The sequence below is a fragment of the Ctenocephalides felis genome, unplaced genomic scaffold (genome assembly GCF_003426905.1).
Source record: "Ctenocephalides felis isolate EL2017-DRISC unplaced genomic scaffold, ASM342690v1 CF-g0.4_SCAFFOLD_01170, whole genome shotgun sequence".
NCBI lineage: Eukaryota > Metazoa > Arthropoda > Insecta > Siphonaptera > Pulicidae > Ctenocephalides > Ctenocephalides felis.
The window spans coordinates 58,316,868-58,336,895 of NW_020537324.1; the positions used below are offsets into that span (position 1 = coordinate 58,316,868).

At 28.2% G+C, this 20,028-nt stretch overlaps 2 protein-coding genes across 2 annotated transcripts; one reads left to right on the forward strand and one right to left on the reverse strand.

Moving 5' to 3' along the window:
* Window positions 1–1,685: 1,685 nt before the first annotated feature.
* LOC113365711 (major facilitator superfamily domain-containing protein 1-like) lies at window positions 1,686–17,881 on the forward strand. The gene is made up of 9 exons (XM_026607234.1): window positions 1,686–2,103; window positions 3,707–3,857; window positions 14,248–14,373; window positions 14,530–14,735; window positions 15,896–16,106; window positions 16,469–16,682; window positions 16,815–17,025; window positions 17,172–17,274; window positions 17,651–17,881. The coding sequence occupies exons 1-9, from the start codon at window positions 1,956–1,958 to the stop codon at window positions 17,778–17,780; spliced, it is 1,500 nt and encodes a 499-aa protein (XP_026463019.1). The 5' UTR covers window positions 1,686–1,955; the 3' UTR covers window positions 17,781–17,881.
* A 225-nt stretch (window positions 17,882–18,106) lies between these two features.
* On the reverse strand, window positions 18,107–18,929 carry LOC113365712 (ATP synthase subunit O, mitochondrial-like). Its single transcript, XM_026607235.1, has one exon. It carries the CDS (start codon window positions 18,842–18,844, stop codon window positions 18,215–18,217), a length of 630 nt encoding a protein of 209 aa, XP_026463020.1. The 5' UTR covers window positions 18,845–18,929; the 3' UTR covers window positions 18,107–18,214.
* Between the last annotated feature and the right edge of the window lie 1,099 nt (window positions 18,930–20,028).

A 20,028-nucleotide genomic window follows, 5' to 3' on the forward strand; every position in this document is an offset into this window, starting at 1 on the left:
GAGATATGTATTTTATTAAATGAAATATTATTCAGCATGAAAAATTATTTGATCAGGATTAAAAAAACGATCACCCGATGATGGACGATCTCTTACATATATGTAAAACAAAATTTGTACTTATGAATCGATTTAAAAATTTGATTAAATTTAATTAAGGCTTGCAATGGTTAGTTTTTCGAAACGATTGAGAGAGCAGATTAGTGTAACAAAAATCGCAGAATATTCTGAATATTTTGGCATACCTTAGAAAAAATAGATGTATGTGTGTGTTTTTTGTGTGTGTGCGGATATAAGTTTTGCGAACACGGATCAACCGATTAGAATAATTCAAAAAACATCCGATTCCTACTGATAAGGAGAAGTGCTGATTAGTTTTTGGCAAAGGCAGGTCTAGCCGTTTCGGAGATACGGAGCAAAAAGTTCCAAAAATTGCATTTCAGTTTTTGAGATAACAAGGCGTCTGATTTAAATTATTCAAAAAACATTTTATAGTTGTATTGACGAAATAAACAACTAGTGAAATTTTTGTAAAGGCTGGCCAGCGTCTCCGGAGATCCAATAATAGAAGTTAAAAATAATGCCATTTGGCGGTCAAAAAGAAACATTAGACATATGTACATCGTATTATCAGATATTTTATTAAGATTATAATAATAAGTAGAAATTTTGTGTACATTATGTGGGTTCCGTACCAATGTTTACACGTTAGACGTCTATGCGGCGCTCACGCGCTTTGATATTTCGACTTCAAATCATGATTAGCGCGATAGCTATGCAGCACGATAAAAAAAAATGTTCAAAATTTTCAAAATAAATCAAAATATAAAGAAATCAAATTTTTCAAAAAAGTCAATTTTTTTCAAATATTCCAAAATTTCTCAAATATCTAATTTTTTCAAAGTTTTACAGAGTTTTTTTAATAATTTAATATTCGGTACGGGAAGTTCTAGCAATTTGCTTAAGGCACGATGTCATGCACCACTGTTAGTTAACTTCCCGAAGGAAAAGTTTGTTTTCTTAAAAAAATCCGGTTCGTTAATTTTATGTTTTCTCGACGTTTCAAGTCATTCTGAATCGAATGAGACCAAATTTGGAAAAAGTATGTGTGTGTGTGTATGTGAACAGATTTTTTGCCGTAAATCGACGTTTCCTCAAGAACGGCTGGACCGATTTCAAAAATTTAAAAGCCATTCGATGTGTCTCGATGAGGACTAGCGTTTATCAGTTTTGCGCGATCAGCCAGGCCGTTTCTATGTAAATCCCAAAAATGTGAAAAATTTTCTTTTACGTTTTAGCCCAATTCTGAATCGATTTTGAAAATTCAAAAACCGTTTGGAAGATATTGGTTGGGAATCGTGCTGATTAGTTTTTGGTAAAGATCGGTCGGGCCGTTTTCTTGTAATGAAGTTAAAAAAAAATCTACGACTTTTATGATTTTTCTTTTTACGGTAGATACCATAGTCTTATAGATCATACTAAAATATTACGGCCGTACGACAACTCATCGTTTTTTGATGGTGTTATCATAAAGCCTATTTGTTAAAAGTATAAATATATAATAATTATATATAAACTATAATGTGAAAAGTATTTTAAACATTAGTAATAATGATTTATTTGAATGTCCTTAATTGGTATATAACACCATCAGTTCAATACCAGTTTTTGCTGAACTAGGAAATGGAAACGGATGAGTCATTGTCCACTCAGACTTCTTGTTTACTATTCCATACTGTCATACTGTCATTCGAGTCCGCGCAGTGCACATGGTATGACGAAACGTCATCTGTCAAGCAACAAAAAGCGTTATCATTTTATTATTAGTGTTTAGAACGTTTTGAATTTGTGCTAGATAAATTATTTGACGCGCATTATTAAATTGTTGTGATGAAATTCAATTACTGAATAATCCCCTTATTTGTGATTTACTATCCACGCAAAGTTTGTGCACGATGGACGAAGAAAGTCCAACTAATCCTATATTAGAACGCTGTGATGATGATGAAGAAAATGTTTCTTGTGCAGATGTTGGGTGTTGTAATCCACAAAATCGATGCCATCGCTTTATTGCATTAATTTTTATGTGTCTTATGGGTTTTGGTAAGTGTAATTCAATTTTTAGTAATACTTTTTTTGTAAGGTTATAAATGGTTGACTTTCACTTTTTGCCCTACACTAGAATTTTAACCTTTTGTGCATATTCCTTGAAAATGATAAAGACTTGACTTCTAATAATTATACATATTCATTAAATATAATGATTGTAAACAGATGTATGTAATGACAATATTAAATTTATGCATTATCTGAGCGTTGATCATCCTTTAGTTCTTCTTATGCCTTTCCGTTTGAACATTTTGACTTACATTTATCTTAAATTTCTATTACATACATATATAGTTAAATAATCCATTATAAATTTATATTGCAAATTTTGTATAGCATTTAATCTTAACTTAAGAACTATACAAGACAACATGAAAATTTTCATCTAAAACAAACAAGTACAATTAAAACCAGGTAGCACACTATATCGAGTGCTATGAAATTATCCAATGGGCTTTCGAAAGAGATAAGGATGGCCATAGAAGAGAATAAATTTAAAATTAAGTTAAAAGAATATCATAAAGATTATATTATAATTTATTCCTATTATATTTACTCTAAGTTCCTATTACATTATATGTAGTTGAATAATCTACACTATAAATTTCTTTTGCAAATTTTGTATAGCATTTAATCTTAAATCAAGCACAATACAAATCAAGATGAAAATTTTCATCTAAAACAAACAAGAACAAATAAAACTAGGCGGAACACTATATGGAGTGCTATGAAATTATTTAATGGGGTTCCGAAAGAGATAAGGATGACCATAGAAGAGAATAAATTTAAAGAATGTTATAAAGATTATATTATAATATTTCTATTATATTTACCCTAAATTCCTATTACATTATATGTAGTTAAATAATCTACACTATAAATTTCTTATGCAAATTTTGCATAGCATTTAATCTTAACTCAAGCACGATACAAATCAACATGAAATTTTTTATCTAAAACAAACAAGAATAAATAAAACTAGGCAAAACACTATATCAAGTGCTATGAAATTATTCAATGTGCTTCTGAAAGAGATATAGATGACAAAAGACAAGAATTAATTTAAAATTAAAGTTAAAAGAATATTATAAAGAAAATCTAGATAAATAAATTAGACCAAAGTATGTGGTCAAGATTTGACCAAGGCCTTTTCTATTTAACTCGGGACCCTTTGGAGAAGGGGAAACAATTGAATGAATAAAAATACCTATAATTTCTAATAATAAGAGAGACTAGCAAAAGTAACGAGAGAAGAAGGTTGTAGATTGAAGTTCAATATATATCATAAAATTTATAGTGGATTTATTCACATATCATATGATGATAGAATATTTATAATTTACAGTCTGCTTAATATCTAATTAATCTTAGTGATCCTTACCAGTATGAATGTAAAAATGAATTTACATATGATTGAATTATAGAATACACGATATAAAATGATATAATGAGTGATATATTACTGTATAGATATTTTGTACGATCTCACATCCTTCTGTCTGAGATGTATAAAAGTTATATTATGATTCTAATAAAAAAAAAAAATCACAAATACTAAAGATTTTTATCATTCACTAATTTATTTAATTTATTTCAGGTTCTTATTTCTGCTATGACAATCCAGGAGCATTACAAGACAACTTTAATTCAGACTTAGGATTATCTACAACACAATTTGTATTTCTGTATGCTATATATTCTTGGCCAAATGTTGTGCTTTGTTTTATCGGAGGGTTTCTCATTGATCGGTATGTGCTTTAATTTCTATTTAGTTATTTTTGACTCCTGTATATATATATATATATATATATATATATATATATACATATATTATAAAATTGCATTCTAATTGTGTGGGATAGAAGTACTTTTTTTGGCACATACTTTAAATATATATATAAATTGAAATGAATAAAATAGCCAATACGTCGAATGAAGAAATATTTATTTTAAATTTGTTCGTTTCAAGACTAGATGTGTCTCATCATTTAACTAGCATAAATTTACAATATAAGGAAAAAAATTAGAATTAATAATGCAACAATTAAACATATGAGATTATACAAACCAAACCAGGAGAAAAAACATATTAACAATTACAACTAACACAACAATCACATGATACTATTGTAGGAAAACAAAAATAGTTGAAGGTAAAAATAATAAAAAAATTGATAACTTTTTGAAAGTATCAAGAAAAGCTACGTTTATTTACACAATTAGAATATAAATAATAAAATATGATTCGGAAAATCTTCTAAGGACCTCTAAGGATTTTTTTCTTCATATAAAATTATAGGATCGTCAGTATTAAAAGAGTGTTTGAAGTTAATAATGTGTTCAGAAAACATTGTTTTAAATTGTTTTGGATTTTTAGAACTATAAATATGCTGATTGTAAATATTGTCGACTAATGTAATGTAGTTGTAGTTAATATATATATATATATAAATATATATATATATATATATATATATATATATATAAATCTTCAGAGTTATTACATCAATTTAAAAGAAAGAGTTTTTGAGCACCTTTATGATTTCATGCGATTCCCCATATGATCTTATGTAGTCAGTTGTTATAGAAATGTGAAGAATCATATCATATTATATGATTATATGTATTCAACAACATAATTAGCATCAAACTTGTTAGTTATTGTCAAGTAATTTGTAATATTGTTGTGGTGAATTGGGAAAATTAAACGGTGTTATGAAGAGAATAGATATATTTGATATATCCTTGGTCCATGTCTGTTTTGAATTTGATGTAATGCATATAAAAATTTTATAATATATCAACATCATACTTATTTAGAATACACCCACATTAAACTTAACAAACATAAATATATATAAATATAAATATATTGAAAATAGGCATGACCAGTGGATCATGGTATGATTTCAGTGTTTTCGATTTATTCTGCAACCATTGAGAATATTAAAATGCAGTTTTTTTACGTTATTCTAGCTTATGTGATAATTCATTCGGTGTTTAATTGAAGCTTCTACGTGCTCGTTAAGTCTATAAAAAATAAAAAATGAACTAACATATTTTTCGACCATTTTTGAGCATTTTCTATATATGAAATCTTCAAATGCTTATAACTCATTCATCATGAACGATTTATCATAGGGCTTTGATGTTATCGGATTAAATATTCTAAGTCAAAAGATCATAAATGAAATTTGTAATAATTATCCTGGCAAGATAACATAAAAACTTTAGCGTTGATTTGATAAACGTTCAAAATAAAATAATATTTCAAATGCTCACATTAGTGGAAGATAATATTTATATTGCCAAACACTATAATTAATATTTTCATATTTCATTTCATCTATTTTGGACACATTATCCATCTGCTTTTTATTAAAATTGTTCACGAACATTATTTACATATTCACAAAGCTATACATAAATTGTGAAAAATTAAAATAGAATAGAAGGTATAACTATTATCAAATAATCAGTACAAAAGTATGCAAAATGAATGTTTTGAAAACTGCATTTTTTAAAAACAATGACGTGAATGCCAAAAATATTATTAAATTGAAAATGGTTTACATATTCAATTTAATTACGTTATATATATTCAAATACTTTAATTTCAATTTAAATAAATCCATATACATTTTATTAAATTAGGTCATATATTCAGACCATTTATAAAATTTCTCTAATATAGACAATCTAATTGAAAAATTATAGACTGTAAATAAAAAACCTAACCTTTTTATTTTCCATGAGGTTGTGATTTTCATATATTAAATTATCTACGACAAAAAAATCTTAGATTTTATCAATGAACCCGCATTACATTCCGTTCAATACATATATATTTTGCTAGTGAATCATACATAGTCAGTCTACTCACGTAATTGAATAACAAATATAGATTTTTTAATAAATATTTTATTTCATATTATCGGAAATAATCTGGAAAGATTCACATCGCTTTAATAATTTTTTTATGTTAATGTAGAGTAACGATTAATGTTATTTTTAAAAAATTCAAATATACGGTACGGGGAAGTTTCAGCAATTTGCCTTATAGCTCGATGCCATGCACCACTAGTTTTAATCGAAAAAAAAAGTTTATTGACTATTCAAAAGGTACAAATCAATTTTCATATAATAATTAAATAAATTTATACATTTTATCAATGTTGTTATAAACAAACGACGCAATAGTTCTGAGTGTAATAGCATGTTATCGCGCCGTTTCTCAAAAACCAGACTTCATGTCTAGAAACTTTTTATTATTAATAATGTAACCACAATATGAATATTGTTTATTTTTACTTTTTTATCGCAAATGTCGTATCGAAATGGCAAACGTCTATAACAGTACATTAATTGCATCATTTTCGTCAGATCCTTCGCAAATCTTTTAGTGGAAATCAATTAATATTACATAAAATTGAAAATTTATTTTTAGTAAGCAATAATGGTTGTATAAATGGCATATAGCTGATGTTTTCTATGTATAAATAACTCACAAATCCCCTTTAAATTTAGTATGAATAATTTTCTGGGAAAAACTATTGGTTTCTTATTGCTTATTATTTTGTGAAAATAGTTAATGACATTATAAATAAAAAGCGTTATAAATTGTCATATAATGCATCAAAGTGTTACTTGAATTTTTACAGTTTTGATGTATTGCTGCTTTTAGAGTATTCTGAAATTAAAACAAAAGACTTATCTAACATTAGGAATATTTTTAAATAATTTAGATACCAATATAACCGCGGTGTTATTTACAGAAAAGCGTAAAAGTCAAAACAAGCCGTAAATAGCATCGCAGGAATTTGTACGAAAAGTTATTCCCAAATTTTTATTCTATTGATATTCAAAGATAAAATGGAAAATACTGTTTATCTCCTTATTTGGTTTATTTTGGTATGCGGGATAAAACCCAAGATTTGGACACTTTGATTGATTTCTTTTTTATTTATTTTATGTGTATGTAACAGTTATGTAACAGTTTTGGTTTGGTTTTTGTATGATTTTGTTCTTTTAAATACATTTTTTGCAGTCTATAATAATGTTAGAACTAATAAATACTATTTTTTATCTTTCTATAACTGATGCGACGCGTCGAGCAATGGCACAATTACTTAATGTATATAGTACAAATAGTATTCAATTGAAAATTGTTTTTTTCCAATACCATGCGACGGGACGTCTGAACCTTTTTTTTATTAACTTCCCGTAGGGTAAGTTATAGTAATCGCAAAAAAATCGCAGAAAATGAAAATTTTTATATATCTTTACGTTTCAGAGGTTTCTGAACATTTTGGCATACCTTAGAAAAAATGGATGTATGTGTGTGTGTGTGTGTGTGTGTGTGTGTGTGCGTGTGTGTATGTATGTGCGGATACAAATTTCCGTCGACGATTTCGGGAACACGGATCAACCGATTTGAATAATTCAAAAAACATTCGATTCGTATTGATAAGGAGACGTGCTGATTAGTTTTTGGCAAAGGCAGGTCTAGCCGTTCCGGTGATACGGGGCAAAAAGTGCCGAAAACGGTAACTCAGTTTTTAAGAGAACGGAGCGTCCGATTTTAATAATTCAAAAAACATTTTACTTGTATTGACAAGATAAAGAATTGATCAAATTTTCATAAAGGCAGGTCTAGCGGTTTCGGAGATCTAACGAAAAAAGTAAAAAAAAATGCCATTTGGCGGTCAAAAATGATCATTAGACATATGCACATCAAATTTTCAGATATTTTATAGAGATTTTAACAATAAGTATAAATTTTGTTTATTTACCTATGGGTTCCGTATCAATTCCGAATACCCGTTAGACAGCGACGCCGCGCTTACGCGCTTTATATTTTGTCTCTATGCAGTTAAAGCAGTACGATTGCTTTGAAAAACAAGTTCAGATCTTCCAAAATATGTCAAAATAAAGAAAACATTTTTTTTTTCAAAAAAAAAAAATTAAGAAAAAATTTTTTTTAAAAAAAAATTTTTAAAAAAAAAATTTTTTTTTTCAAAAAAAAGTAATTTTTTGTCCAATTTATAGTTTTTCAAAAATCTTATTTTTTCGAAGTAAATTTTTTTCAAAAATGTTAATCGTTTTTTAAAAAAATAATAATTTTTGGTACGGGAAGTTCCAGCAATTTGCCTTAAGGCACGATGCCCTAATTGCCTTAAGACAGAATTCCACTCACAGCTAGTTTTTAATATACATATATAATTTCATATATTCATATGTATTGTAAGGGTTATGCACCAATTTGTAATATTTATAAAAAATATTATAAACCATTATAATGGTCAGAATACAAACAACGTAGATTCTTAGTGAATCATTGCTACAACATTGTATGTTCAAAGTAACCATGCAATCGTTGATATATTCCTTTCCAAGCCACAAATGCGCAATAACAACTTACTAAGGCATTGTGTTGCACTATGCAATGACATCGAATAAGTCGTCGAAATATTGTTATCTAGGATTTCATAGTCACATTGAAGCGAGCACATAAAAGGCTTGCTATGACGAATCACAACGATGCAAACATTGCAACAATATAGTCAATTAAAATACATATTATCCTTTTAGACTATGAGACCAATTCTTTGACAAAATATATATGTTGCGGTAATGCTATGTTACTCCTACATTGGTAGGAGTTGATAGCATTGGACTGTGAGAAAGCTGTGCTTTTCTGTACGATTTTACACATAAAACTTAATCTACAAAACGCACAAACTTTAAATCGTAATTTTATCATAAGTGCAACTTTCTAATATCTCTTTGATACTACATACGTAAAGTTAGGTTTTGAAATTTTCAACATCTGAAATTGCTGCTGTCTGGTACAACGCAATGTGCAGTATAAGCTTTTTTGTTTAACAAACACTATCATATAACGTTTCATATGCATATTATATCATTTTTCCTTTGCCATAGGAAATTTAAGTCATTATCATGTACATTTTAGAACGTTTTGGGTGTTTTAGAATCTTGCTATGACCTTTAGAACTTTTTGGTGATCACCGTAATTCATTGGCAAGAATTAGATTGATGTTGCTCCCAATGAAACTTTATTGACGTTGAATATCTTAGGTTTTTAATTGTTCTTTTATACAAATAATTTGTGGATATAGTTATGCAATTAGAACTTATTTTATAATATTTATTATAAGTTATAGTTATCAAAAAGCCCTTTCTTCAATAAATATATTTATAGGGTTTGACGCAATAGGAATATCAGAATATCAGAAACGACTAAGAATACTGATGTATGACTTTTCGAAAAGTTCATGGTTTTCTAATCAAAATATGAGATGTTTCAGATTATGTGAATCGATGTGGCATATCAATTATCTTGCATGGCCAAAGGGCATTTAGAACTAGGTTTGTTCTTGATCATAAAATATTTATCGCCTAATTGGTTCCAAAAGTTTTGCTTTATCGATTTTAAATTATAGGAGTGTATTCGATTATTGTTTATTTCACAACTTGTTTGTAAAAATGTAAATCTAAACTGTAGACTATATTTTTAATATTTCTAAAAAAATTAATCTGCTTAGCTACTACACTAGAAGTAACAAATTGCTTTGTATTTACGCGCAATTATTCAGAAAATGCCTACTAGTAAAGACATGATCTTTGACTCTTATGAAACAATACTGATCGAGATACAGAATATTAATACGCATTTAATGCACATTCCTGTTTCGTTGTTATATTTATCATATTAATTACATATTCGATTCTTACTTTAGTCACCATTTAAAGTTTTTCTGTTTAAGATTTTTTATTGTGCTTTGCGCTGAAGCACTTTCAAAAATTTCAGGAATTTGAATAGAAGCACTACATTTTGTTCCGTACTGCAAAACAAAATTCCTAATTTTAACAATAGGTTATATTTTTAAAAGAACAATTTTATTTACTATCACATAAAAATGTCATGAAAAATTTAGTCCCCTCTTGTTAAAATAGACATTCAATTCAATTTCAAACCCATGACAACACATAGATTGCCCACATTTCGGCTACTTATGGTACATTACGTATTAATTTAATTATTATTGATAGTTATTTTACTTTTTACATATCGGGTACCTTTATTCACATATAAAACTAATTAGTCTCCATCAGTAGGAATCCAATGTTTTTTGTATTATTCAAATCGGTTAATCCGTGTTCACGAAATCGTCGACGAAAATTTGTATTCGCACTCACACACATACACACACACATATCATCCATTTTTTCTAAGGTTTTGTAATTGTTTCAATAGTTCAATAATTCTTTCCTTACAAAAACCACAAAATTTGAATTTACAACTTACTATTACATGCGTATTTATGCCGCACAGAGTCTATGAGTTTCTTAAATCTTGAAAAATAGGCCAAAGTCTATCTATTTTATCAAAAATTAGTATATTTAGTAAACATCACATCAAATCATCATACTTCTAATAATTTGTATTCATATCAGTATATTATATAATAAATTTTACTCGTATATGATATTACAAACAGTAATATTAGACTAAAACTTTCAATGTGTTTATTATGGTAGCATAAATTTGATTTATTTATTCAATTACTATTTAAACAAACATTTTTAAAATTCAATTCTATTCGCAATTCGGTTCAATTAATATGGAAAATAATATCAATTAGCTTGATTCAATACTATTTCTATGTGGCTTTCAAATGTTAATTCATTTACTTTATTTAATTAATAACAAATATTAATAGTATTTTTATTAACTAATATTCATAGATTATTTAATATTTTATAAAATATTTAAAGGTTATTTAAATAAACGTAATAAAATTCGTTTCATATTTTGTTTCTAATTAAGACATTATTCGCATTTAAAATTGTTTGATTACTTTTTATTTTCCGGTTGAAAATCTTGCTTTAACAATTATGAAATCAAAATTTAGCCACAAAATAATATATTTGATTTTTGAGTTCTATATTTCTTTTTTTTTTTTTTGAAACTAGTTACACATTTTCAAGTTTCCAGTCTATAAAATATTAGAATTATCAAAATATTAGAACAATAATTAAGAAAGACTTTATAAGAATAGATTATATACCTATAAAACAAGATATTATAATTTTTTTTGCACAAAATTATTGTAAAACTAGTAGTGCATAACATATCGTACTTTAAGGCAAATTGCTGGAACTTCCCGTACCAATAATTGAAATTAAAAAAAAAAATCAATTTTCTTTTAGAACCCTGAAATAAATCGATCTTTGAGATTTTTAAAATTTTTGAAAAAAAATGTGTTACAAAAATTTAATTTTTTTCATATTTTGAAATATTTTGGAAATTTTGAACTTCTTTTCATAGCAATCGCGATACGTTAGCTGCGTAGAAACAAAATATCGAAGCGCGTGGGCGCTGCGTCGCCATATAACGGATTAACATTGGTGCGGAACCCATATAAAAGTAAACAAAATTTGTTCTTATTATTAAAATATCTATAAAATATGTGATAATTTGATGTGCATATGTCTAGTGATCATTTTTGTCCGCTTATTAGCATTTTTTTTTAACTTTTTTTATTGGATCTCCGAAACTGCTAGACCTGCCTTCCTAAAAATTTTATCAATTCTTCATTTCGTTAATACAGATAATTTTTTTTTATATAATTCAAATCGGACGCTCGGTTCTCTTGAAAATTGAATTACTATTTTTAGCACTTTTTGCCCCGTATCTGCGGAACTGCTGAACCTGCTTTTGCCTAAAACTAATATGCACGTCTCCTCATTAATACGATTCGAATGTTTTTTGAATCATTCAAATTGGTTGATCCGTGTTCTCAAAATTATCGACGAAAAATTGTATTGGCACATACATACACACACGCACATACACACACATACCTTTTTTCTAAGGTATGCCAAAATATTCAGAAACCTTTGAAACTTAAAGATATATAAAATTTTTATTTCCGTTTTTTTGCGATTACTATAACTTACCCTAAGAGAAGTTAATTACCCTAAGGGAAGTTATTTTTTGCATAATATTTGAATTTCATTTGACGAATTTTTCTCACCAGATTCAATAAAGTAATTGCATTTGGATTCAATCATTAATGTAATGTGGTAGAAAATATTTAAAAATAAAAAAATATATGATTTTTTTTTTGCAAAAAAATGAAGTCTTTTTCTTCATAGAAATAAAATTATACGAAACACAAAATTCATTTATTATTAAAATATCTATGTCAACTTAAGTTATTAAAGTAAAAGTTTCTTCTAGTTTTATATCAACTTTTACTCACTCAATATGTTAATTCAAAAAACAAAGTATAAAGTATCAGAAATGATATCATCTTCATTGATGTTATAAAATAAATTTTATTTCAGGGGGCGTTCACATATGCCAACTAATTTATCACATGTGTTGTAATTAAACAAACAAATATTTGTTTCTATACGATTATCAATATTTTGATTGTAATTAGTTTTCTTTTGTTGAAATATTATTTGACATTTGTTGATCAATAAATCACCAGATAATCTACATTGTAACAGAAATTCTTCCCAATCGATTGATAAATTCCCATTAATACGTCAACATGCTTTATGTGTGAAAATATTCCAGATAGAGCTAAAATTCACATATGGAATTTGCTATGATAATCTTTATCTAGGTCAGTCGACATAATATGCAGAATTTATAAACGTTTTCGTTTGTATTTAAATACTAGATTTTGGATTGAAGAACATTTTTGCAATTCTTTATTGTTTAAAATTAAGGCTTATTAATTATTAATTGCCCATAGGGTAAGATATAGTAATCGGCCGAAAATCGAAGAAAACCTCAGACTGTGACTGTGTTTTCTGTTCCTATTTTTTCGTCCAAGTTTTCGGGCGCACGGATCGACCGATTCGAATGGTTCCGAAAACATACTATTCCTATTGATAGGGAGATGTGCCTATTAGTTTTTGGCAAAGGTCGGTACAGCCGTTTTGGAGTTACGGAGCAAAGAGTGCAGAAAATAGAAATCAAGTTTTTTAAAGAACTGAGCATCCGGTTTGAATTATCCAAAAAACATTCAATTTGTAATGATTGGGAGAATTAGTGATTATTATTGGGCAATGTCAGGTTCAGCCATTTCGGAGATACGGAATTAAGCAATCGATTTGAATGATTCAAAAAACTTTCTCATTTTTGCTTTTGGAAAGAAAATTGTATTATTTTTTCCAAAAAATTGATGTGTGTTTGTTTTGTATGTACGCATTTTTTTGTCCACGTTTTTGGGCTATTTTAGAAAAAATTCAAGTGTGTGTGTGTGTATGTATGTATGGATACAATTTTTCGTCTACGGATCAACCGATTTGAATGGTTAAAAAAATATTCGATTCTTATTGATAGGGAGGTGTTCTGATTAATTTTTGGCAAAGGCAGGTCCAACCGTCACGGAGATACGGAGCAAAGAGTGCAGAAAATACAAATTGAGTTTTTGAGAGAACGGAGTATCCGATTTGAATGATCTAAAAACATTCAATTTGTAATGATTGGGAGAAAAGGTGATTAGTTTTTGGCAAAGGCAGGTCCAGCCATTTCGAATATACAGAGCTAAATGTGCAAAAAATTGCAGTTTTTGAGAGAACTAAGCGTCCGATTTGCTGATTCAAAGAACTTTCTGCTTGTTAAATAATTGATTTTTATTATTTTTTTGTATATCGAAAATAATTCAGATTTTAAAATTAATTCTGATTAAAGTTCTAATATACTTTAAACAGATAATACCAACTTTGCAATTCAGTTTATATAATTTTTACAAATATTAGATAATGTTACAATATTTATAATAATCTATTTGAAAACATTCAATATTTCTCGAACATTTTGTTACGGTACGGGAAGTTCCAGCAATTAGCCTTAAGGCACGATGCCATACACCACTAGTTTATTATTCAGATTAGTACTACTAGTATATCAAAAACTATTTCTAAATTAATTATAAATGTATTGTCTTTAATAACCATTAATTTTATATGGTTATATTAACCAGTTAATTGTGGCTCGCTTATTGAACAGTTCGCCAATCACAACTACCTGGTTAATAAAATTATTATTTAATTTTTCAGTTATTATTGTGTCTAATCAATCTGATTTTTTAGAGTATTTGGCGTGAGACTGGGAACAAATATATACATGACTATTCTGCTTATCGGGCAACTAATTTTTGCGACTGGTGGCATGTTAAATGCCTTCTGGTTAATGGTCGTCGGTCGTTTTATTTTTGGGTAAGTAATTATTTTTATGAAAATATAATAATAATATAAATAATATAAATATTTGAAAATTTATTTAAATTAAGATATTTCAATAACAATGACTATGATTCTTTGATTGTTTTGTTTATAATTATAAATCCTATTTTTTTAAATTTATTTTTTCAGGGTGGGTGCCGAGTCTTTGGCGGTGGCTCAAAATAATTATGCCGTTTTATGGTTCAAAGGAAAAGAATTAAACATGGTATTTGGACTACAATTATCATTCGCACGTGTAGGAAGTACAGTCAACTTTGTTGTAATGGAACCATTGTACAAATGGGTATCTCAGTATTATTCAGGACCAAATTGTATCGGAATAGTTTTATTTTTAGGTAACTTTATAACCTTTATATAATTAACTTTCCATAGAGTTAGTTAAAGTGATCGCTTAAAAATGGAAAATGAAAATTTTTGGATATCTTTACGTTTCGAAGGTTTCTGAACATTTGGGTAAAACAAAATAGTTGGTATTGGTATTTTGCCTTGAGGCAAGTTACATGAACTTCTCGATATGTGTAATCGTAAATAATAAACTCAATCAATAAAAAATAAATTAATTTATGAGTGATTAAAAGTTTTTCGAGTGGATTTATTACACATATTTGAAAACGAACGAATACGGAGTATTTTCTAAAAGGAAATTTTCAAAAATCAATAATTTTTATAATTGAACCAGTTTACGTAGGACTTTAATGTTTTAGTATGTTCATTAAGACCGAGTATTCTACCGTTAAATTAAGTAAATCATCTAATTAACTACTTGTCGTAAGGTCGTAATATTTCAGTAAGTTCTATAAGACTATGATCGCCAAAAAAAGTTTCATAAGAATCGGCTTAGATTTATTTTTCAACAGTTAATTACAAGAAAACGGCTCGGTAGATTTTCACCTAAACGCCTAAACCTCATAAGTATCATTCCCAACTAATATCTTTTGAACAGTTTTTTTATTTTTTTAAATCAATTCGGTAGTATGAGATTGAACGCAGACGAAAAGTCCACACTTTTTTCCAAATTACAAAGTAATGGCTCGGCTGATCGTCGCGTATAACTGAGAAACGATAATCCTCATCGAGATACATAAAATGGCTTTTACATTTCTGATATCGGTTCAGGCGTTTTTAAGCAAACGTCGAAGAAAGGTTTAATTTTGACAATAACAATTTTTGCAAACTTTGACGAATTTTTAAAGTTAAACGAGTTGTCGCAGGGCCGTAATATTTTAGTATTATCTATAAGACTATGGTATCCACCGTCACAAAAATAATAATAAAAATCGTCTAAAAAAATCGTAGATTGTTAGCTAGGTAAATCATATACAAATCAAATATTTTTGATTAAATCCATTTTTACTATGGGAAGGTTCATACTACTTTCATTAAAGTAAATTGCCACATACATTTTGTTTTTAATGTAATTTATCTTATAATTTTGATGATGCTTTATTTTGAATAGTTATCCTAGAAATGCAACTAATTTGCTGTTTGTTTTCAGCTTCATTGACTTGTGTGATGTCTTTAATGTGCACACTGATCTTGGGTTGGATGGATAAAAGAGCATCAAAAATACTGAAACGAAGTATTAACAATACCGAGGAGATTGTTAGATTGACTGATATTAAGACATTTAAGCCTACCTTTTGGCTCGTCAGTGTTATATGCGTGGCTTACTACGTTGCCATTTTTCCATTTATAGCTCTCGGAAAGTAAGTTTTTCTCAATTAATTGAATAATTAATATTTAAATCAATAATTAAATACTATTGAATTCACATTTTAACTGTTTGCATTCTGTATGATGCACAAACATTTGTTTAAACTAGTCATATACATATTAAATATGAATTTTTAAATATATTGATACACAAAAGTATAATATTCCAAAATGCATCAGTTTCGTCATATAAATGCCGTTTTCGAAACTGTTTTTTCTGTAGTTCTGGCTGTAGTTGCCTTTATAGAAATTAATGTGCTCTGCACATTGTTAATATATTGTTTCATTATTTTTCAAATCAGCTCCCACACTGTAAATCAATTGTAGTCATATATAATGAGCAATTTAATTTTAGGGTGTTCTTTGAAAGAAAATTTGGATTTAGTCCCGAAGATGCCAACACAGTCAATTCAATAGTTTATGTAATATCAGCTGTAGCAAGTCCTTTATTCGGATTGGCTGTTGATAAGACTGGCAGAAATATATTTTGGGTCACGATATCTATTATAGTAACCATTATTGCTCATGGTTTACTGGCGTTTACATTTTTAAACCCCTATATAGGAATGGTGAGTTTAAATTACATTCAAAAGTTAAAATTTAATCAACATCAAATTTATATATATATTTATATATATATATATATATATATATATGTGTGTGTGTGTGTGTGTATATATTATAATTATTCTTGTTTTTAGGTGATAATGGGTTTATCATATTCTATGCTAGCCAGTAGTTTGTGGCCTTTAGTAGCACTTATAATTCCTGAATACCAATTGGGTACGGCTTACGGAATTTGCCAGTCTGTACAAAACTTAGGATTGGCCCTAATATCTATGATGGCTGGCATGATTGTTGATAATGGAGGCTATTTTATGTTGGAAATATTTTTCATTGCTTGGCTGTGCAGTAAGTTGTTGAATTATTTTATTAACTGCTTCAGTAACATATACATTCTTCATCCTTTTAAGTGCTTTAATAATTGATGGTGCAAATATTAAATTATACTAATCATTTTAAACATTGAAATACTAAGTTTTTTTTTACTTTTTCAGTTGCTCTCATATCAACAATCGTTATCTGGATGGTAGATTCTTCAAGTAATGGTATATTAAATTTGACACCAAAGAAGCGAGAAGAATACCAAAAAATTATTATGTAAGTTGAATGAAAATCATACTTCAGATATTGAAAAAAAAAAATATTTGTGGATTGTAATCTTTTGATTCATTTTGTATGTGTAACATTAATAACTGTAGTATTTTATACTTTAATAGTGTTTTGTTATATTATTGTTTTTCACTATAATATAATAAATTATTTTAGTGTAAAATACTATACATTTTTTTACTTGTTTTATTTTAAAAATAGATAAATTATATTAACTAAATATTTTAATAGCTTTGATGGAACTTTAGAGTAACTATACTTTTGTACTTTAATTTTGATAATTTTGCTGCTTGTCCTAAAATGGAAATTTAGATAATTTGCATGTAAATTATTGTAGATGATTTACTATGAAAAATGTTTTCAGTTCTGAAATGGAGCGTGAAAAGCTCTTGACTGATGATCCAATCTATGAAGTTACTCCTGAAGAAATTCTGCAGAGTGAAAACAGTATTAGGAATAGAGGTAATAACGATGTAGAAAGATTTGAGGATTAGGATCAATACTTAGGAAAATTTATATACGAGCTGTTGCAAATTTTATGATTAGGCCTAATTTAGCTTTATTTTTTTACTTTATATTAAGTTTAGATGCTATTGACCACATTCCACTTTATGTATATATTTTATTATGCATTATTGTGTTTTAATTATGTATTGTATATAAATGTAAAAAATATAGTAATTGTTGTTTAAATATATATAAATGATGAAGAGTTTTGATTAACACACTCAGTTAGGGTTAATTTAGTTAACTAAACATGTTGTGGAATAACTCAACTTTATGTGTGATGATTATGTAATTCATATATGTAAACCAAAAATAATGTACAATCAATTATTTATTGACTATATAAATAATATACAGATGTTAGTTAAAATTGCATACAACATGAACATTTCATTTTCTTCTATTTTTGACAAAGTTTATTTTAAACAGGTGTTGAAATAATTTCAGTGTACAGCTTTACTTTACTGGCAACACTCATATCAACATAACGATCTCCAATTGATACGACCATTCCACCCAAGATTGAGGGATTAACTTTAAGGGTTAGTAATAAGTTTTCTTTGGGTTTTAAGAATCCTCTTAAAGTGCTTTCAAGTTGTTTTCGTTGATTCTCATCTAAAGGTTTAGCTGTTGTAACTTCACATGGAACCTCTCCACGATGAGCAGACATCATAACTTTATAAGCGTTGATAACACCTTCCAGTTTATTTAAACGTCCATTCTCAGCAAGTAACTCCAACAAGTTAGAAGTAGCTGGAGCCATTTGCAGCTTGCTGCTGGCTTCCTTCAATGCATTTGATTTAATTGAGCGCTTGAATGTTGGATTGGCAATGAAATCGCGGAATTTTACATCGGTCTTTAAGTTATTCTGTATTTTGACCAAATCTTTCTCGACGGCGTCGAGTACTTTATTCTTACTGGCTCCTGAGTACAAGGCAGTTGCGTATCTACCCTCAATTCCATATACTTGTACGGGTGGTTTAACCATTTGAGACGCGACTGCAGATGAGCTTAAGCTCCTGGTTACGATATTTAACTTCAAAGATGCCATTATGTAAAATTACCTTATACGTAACACTGATCTTTGCTAAGCACTGGAGCTCAGATTCAATTGACCTAGAACTGACAAGTGACAAGTGACAGGTCTGACGTCTGACACTAAATAGTACCAACCAAACATCATTTAGGTGAAAATTAATTGAATCTGGCAACCAGGCAACTGTCTATTTATTACTGTGATAAGACACTTTCGTTTCATTAAAATATTTCAAATAGACAGTTGTGCAGTTCAATTATTAATTGTATTCACTTGTATGAAACAGTGGTCAGTCATTTAATGGTAACTAGTATAAAGAAATAGTGTTTTGTGATTGTGTAAAATGGTTTTAAATTATTTTCTGCCTTTCTGGAAAAGAGTGGACAACAAAACTATGCAAATCATTAATTATAAGACTGAAAAGTATTCCAAAGTGACAAGTAAAGCTTCTAAAGGATCCTTGATTAATATACAAATAGAATATGTTATATTTGATAAAATGTGCTACATGAAATCAACAATAAAAGAGGTGAGAATCTGGTTTTCTATCAAATATTTTGTGTGCATGTTTTTATTTATTTTCGTTAACGATTAAATGATCATATGTACTATAAAAGCAGCAATCTATTTGAATATGAAAATTTTTTGAAACTAAATGAAGAATATATCTAGAATAACTTTTTATATAGTCTCGACCATAGTTTTGATGACTTTATAAAAGTTCTTGCTTATTCGATATAAGAGTGATACTCATAGTCTCATACCATTCCTTACGAAAACTTAAGTTAGTTGCAATAACATTGCACTATCATTGTAAAAGCTAGTAATATAATCACAGCAATAAACATTACAAATATATATTACGTTTACTCTAAAAAGAAATCTAGAAATCCACATCCATTGGCAGAATTAAAGTTTTATCAATGGTAACTCTATGTGAGCACGAATATTACAATAATAAATGGTAGCCCCAAGGCAGGTCCATGTGTGAGAGCCACCACAAATCAATTATTTCTTTCACCTTCCTCATCTATCACTCCCATCACCAGTAATCATCCTTTTAATACTTTGCCTATCCAAACTTCTACTTTCATGCTTCCTGACTCTTCGCTTCAGGTTTCAGTTCCCTGTATTTGTTCTTCTCATGTAAATCATCAAACACCTGCATTCTTCCCATTTCTTTCAGTCCTTTTATTTAC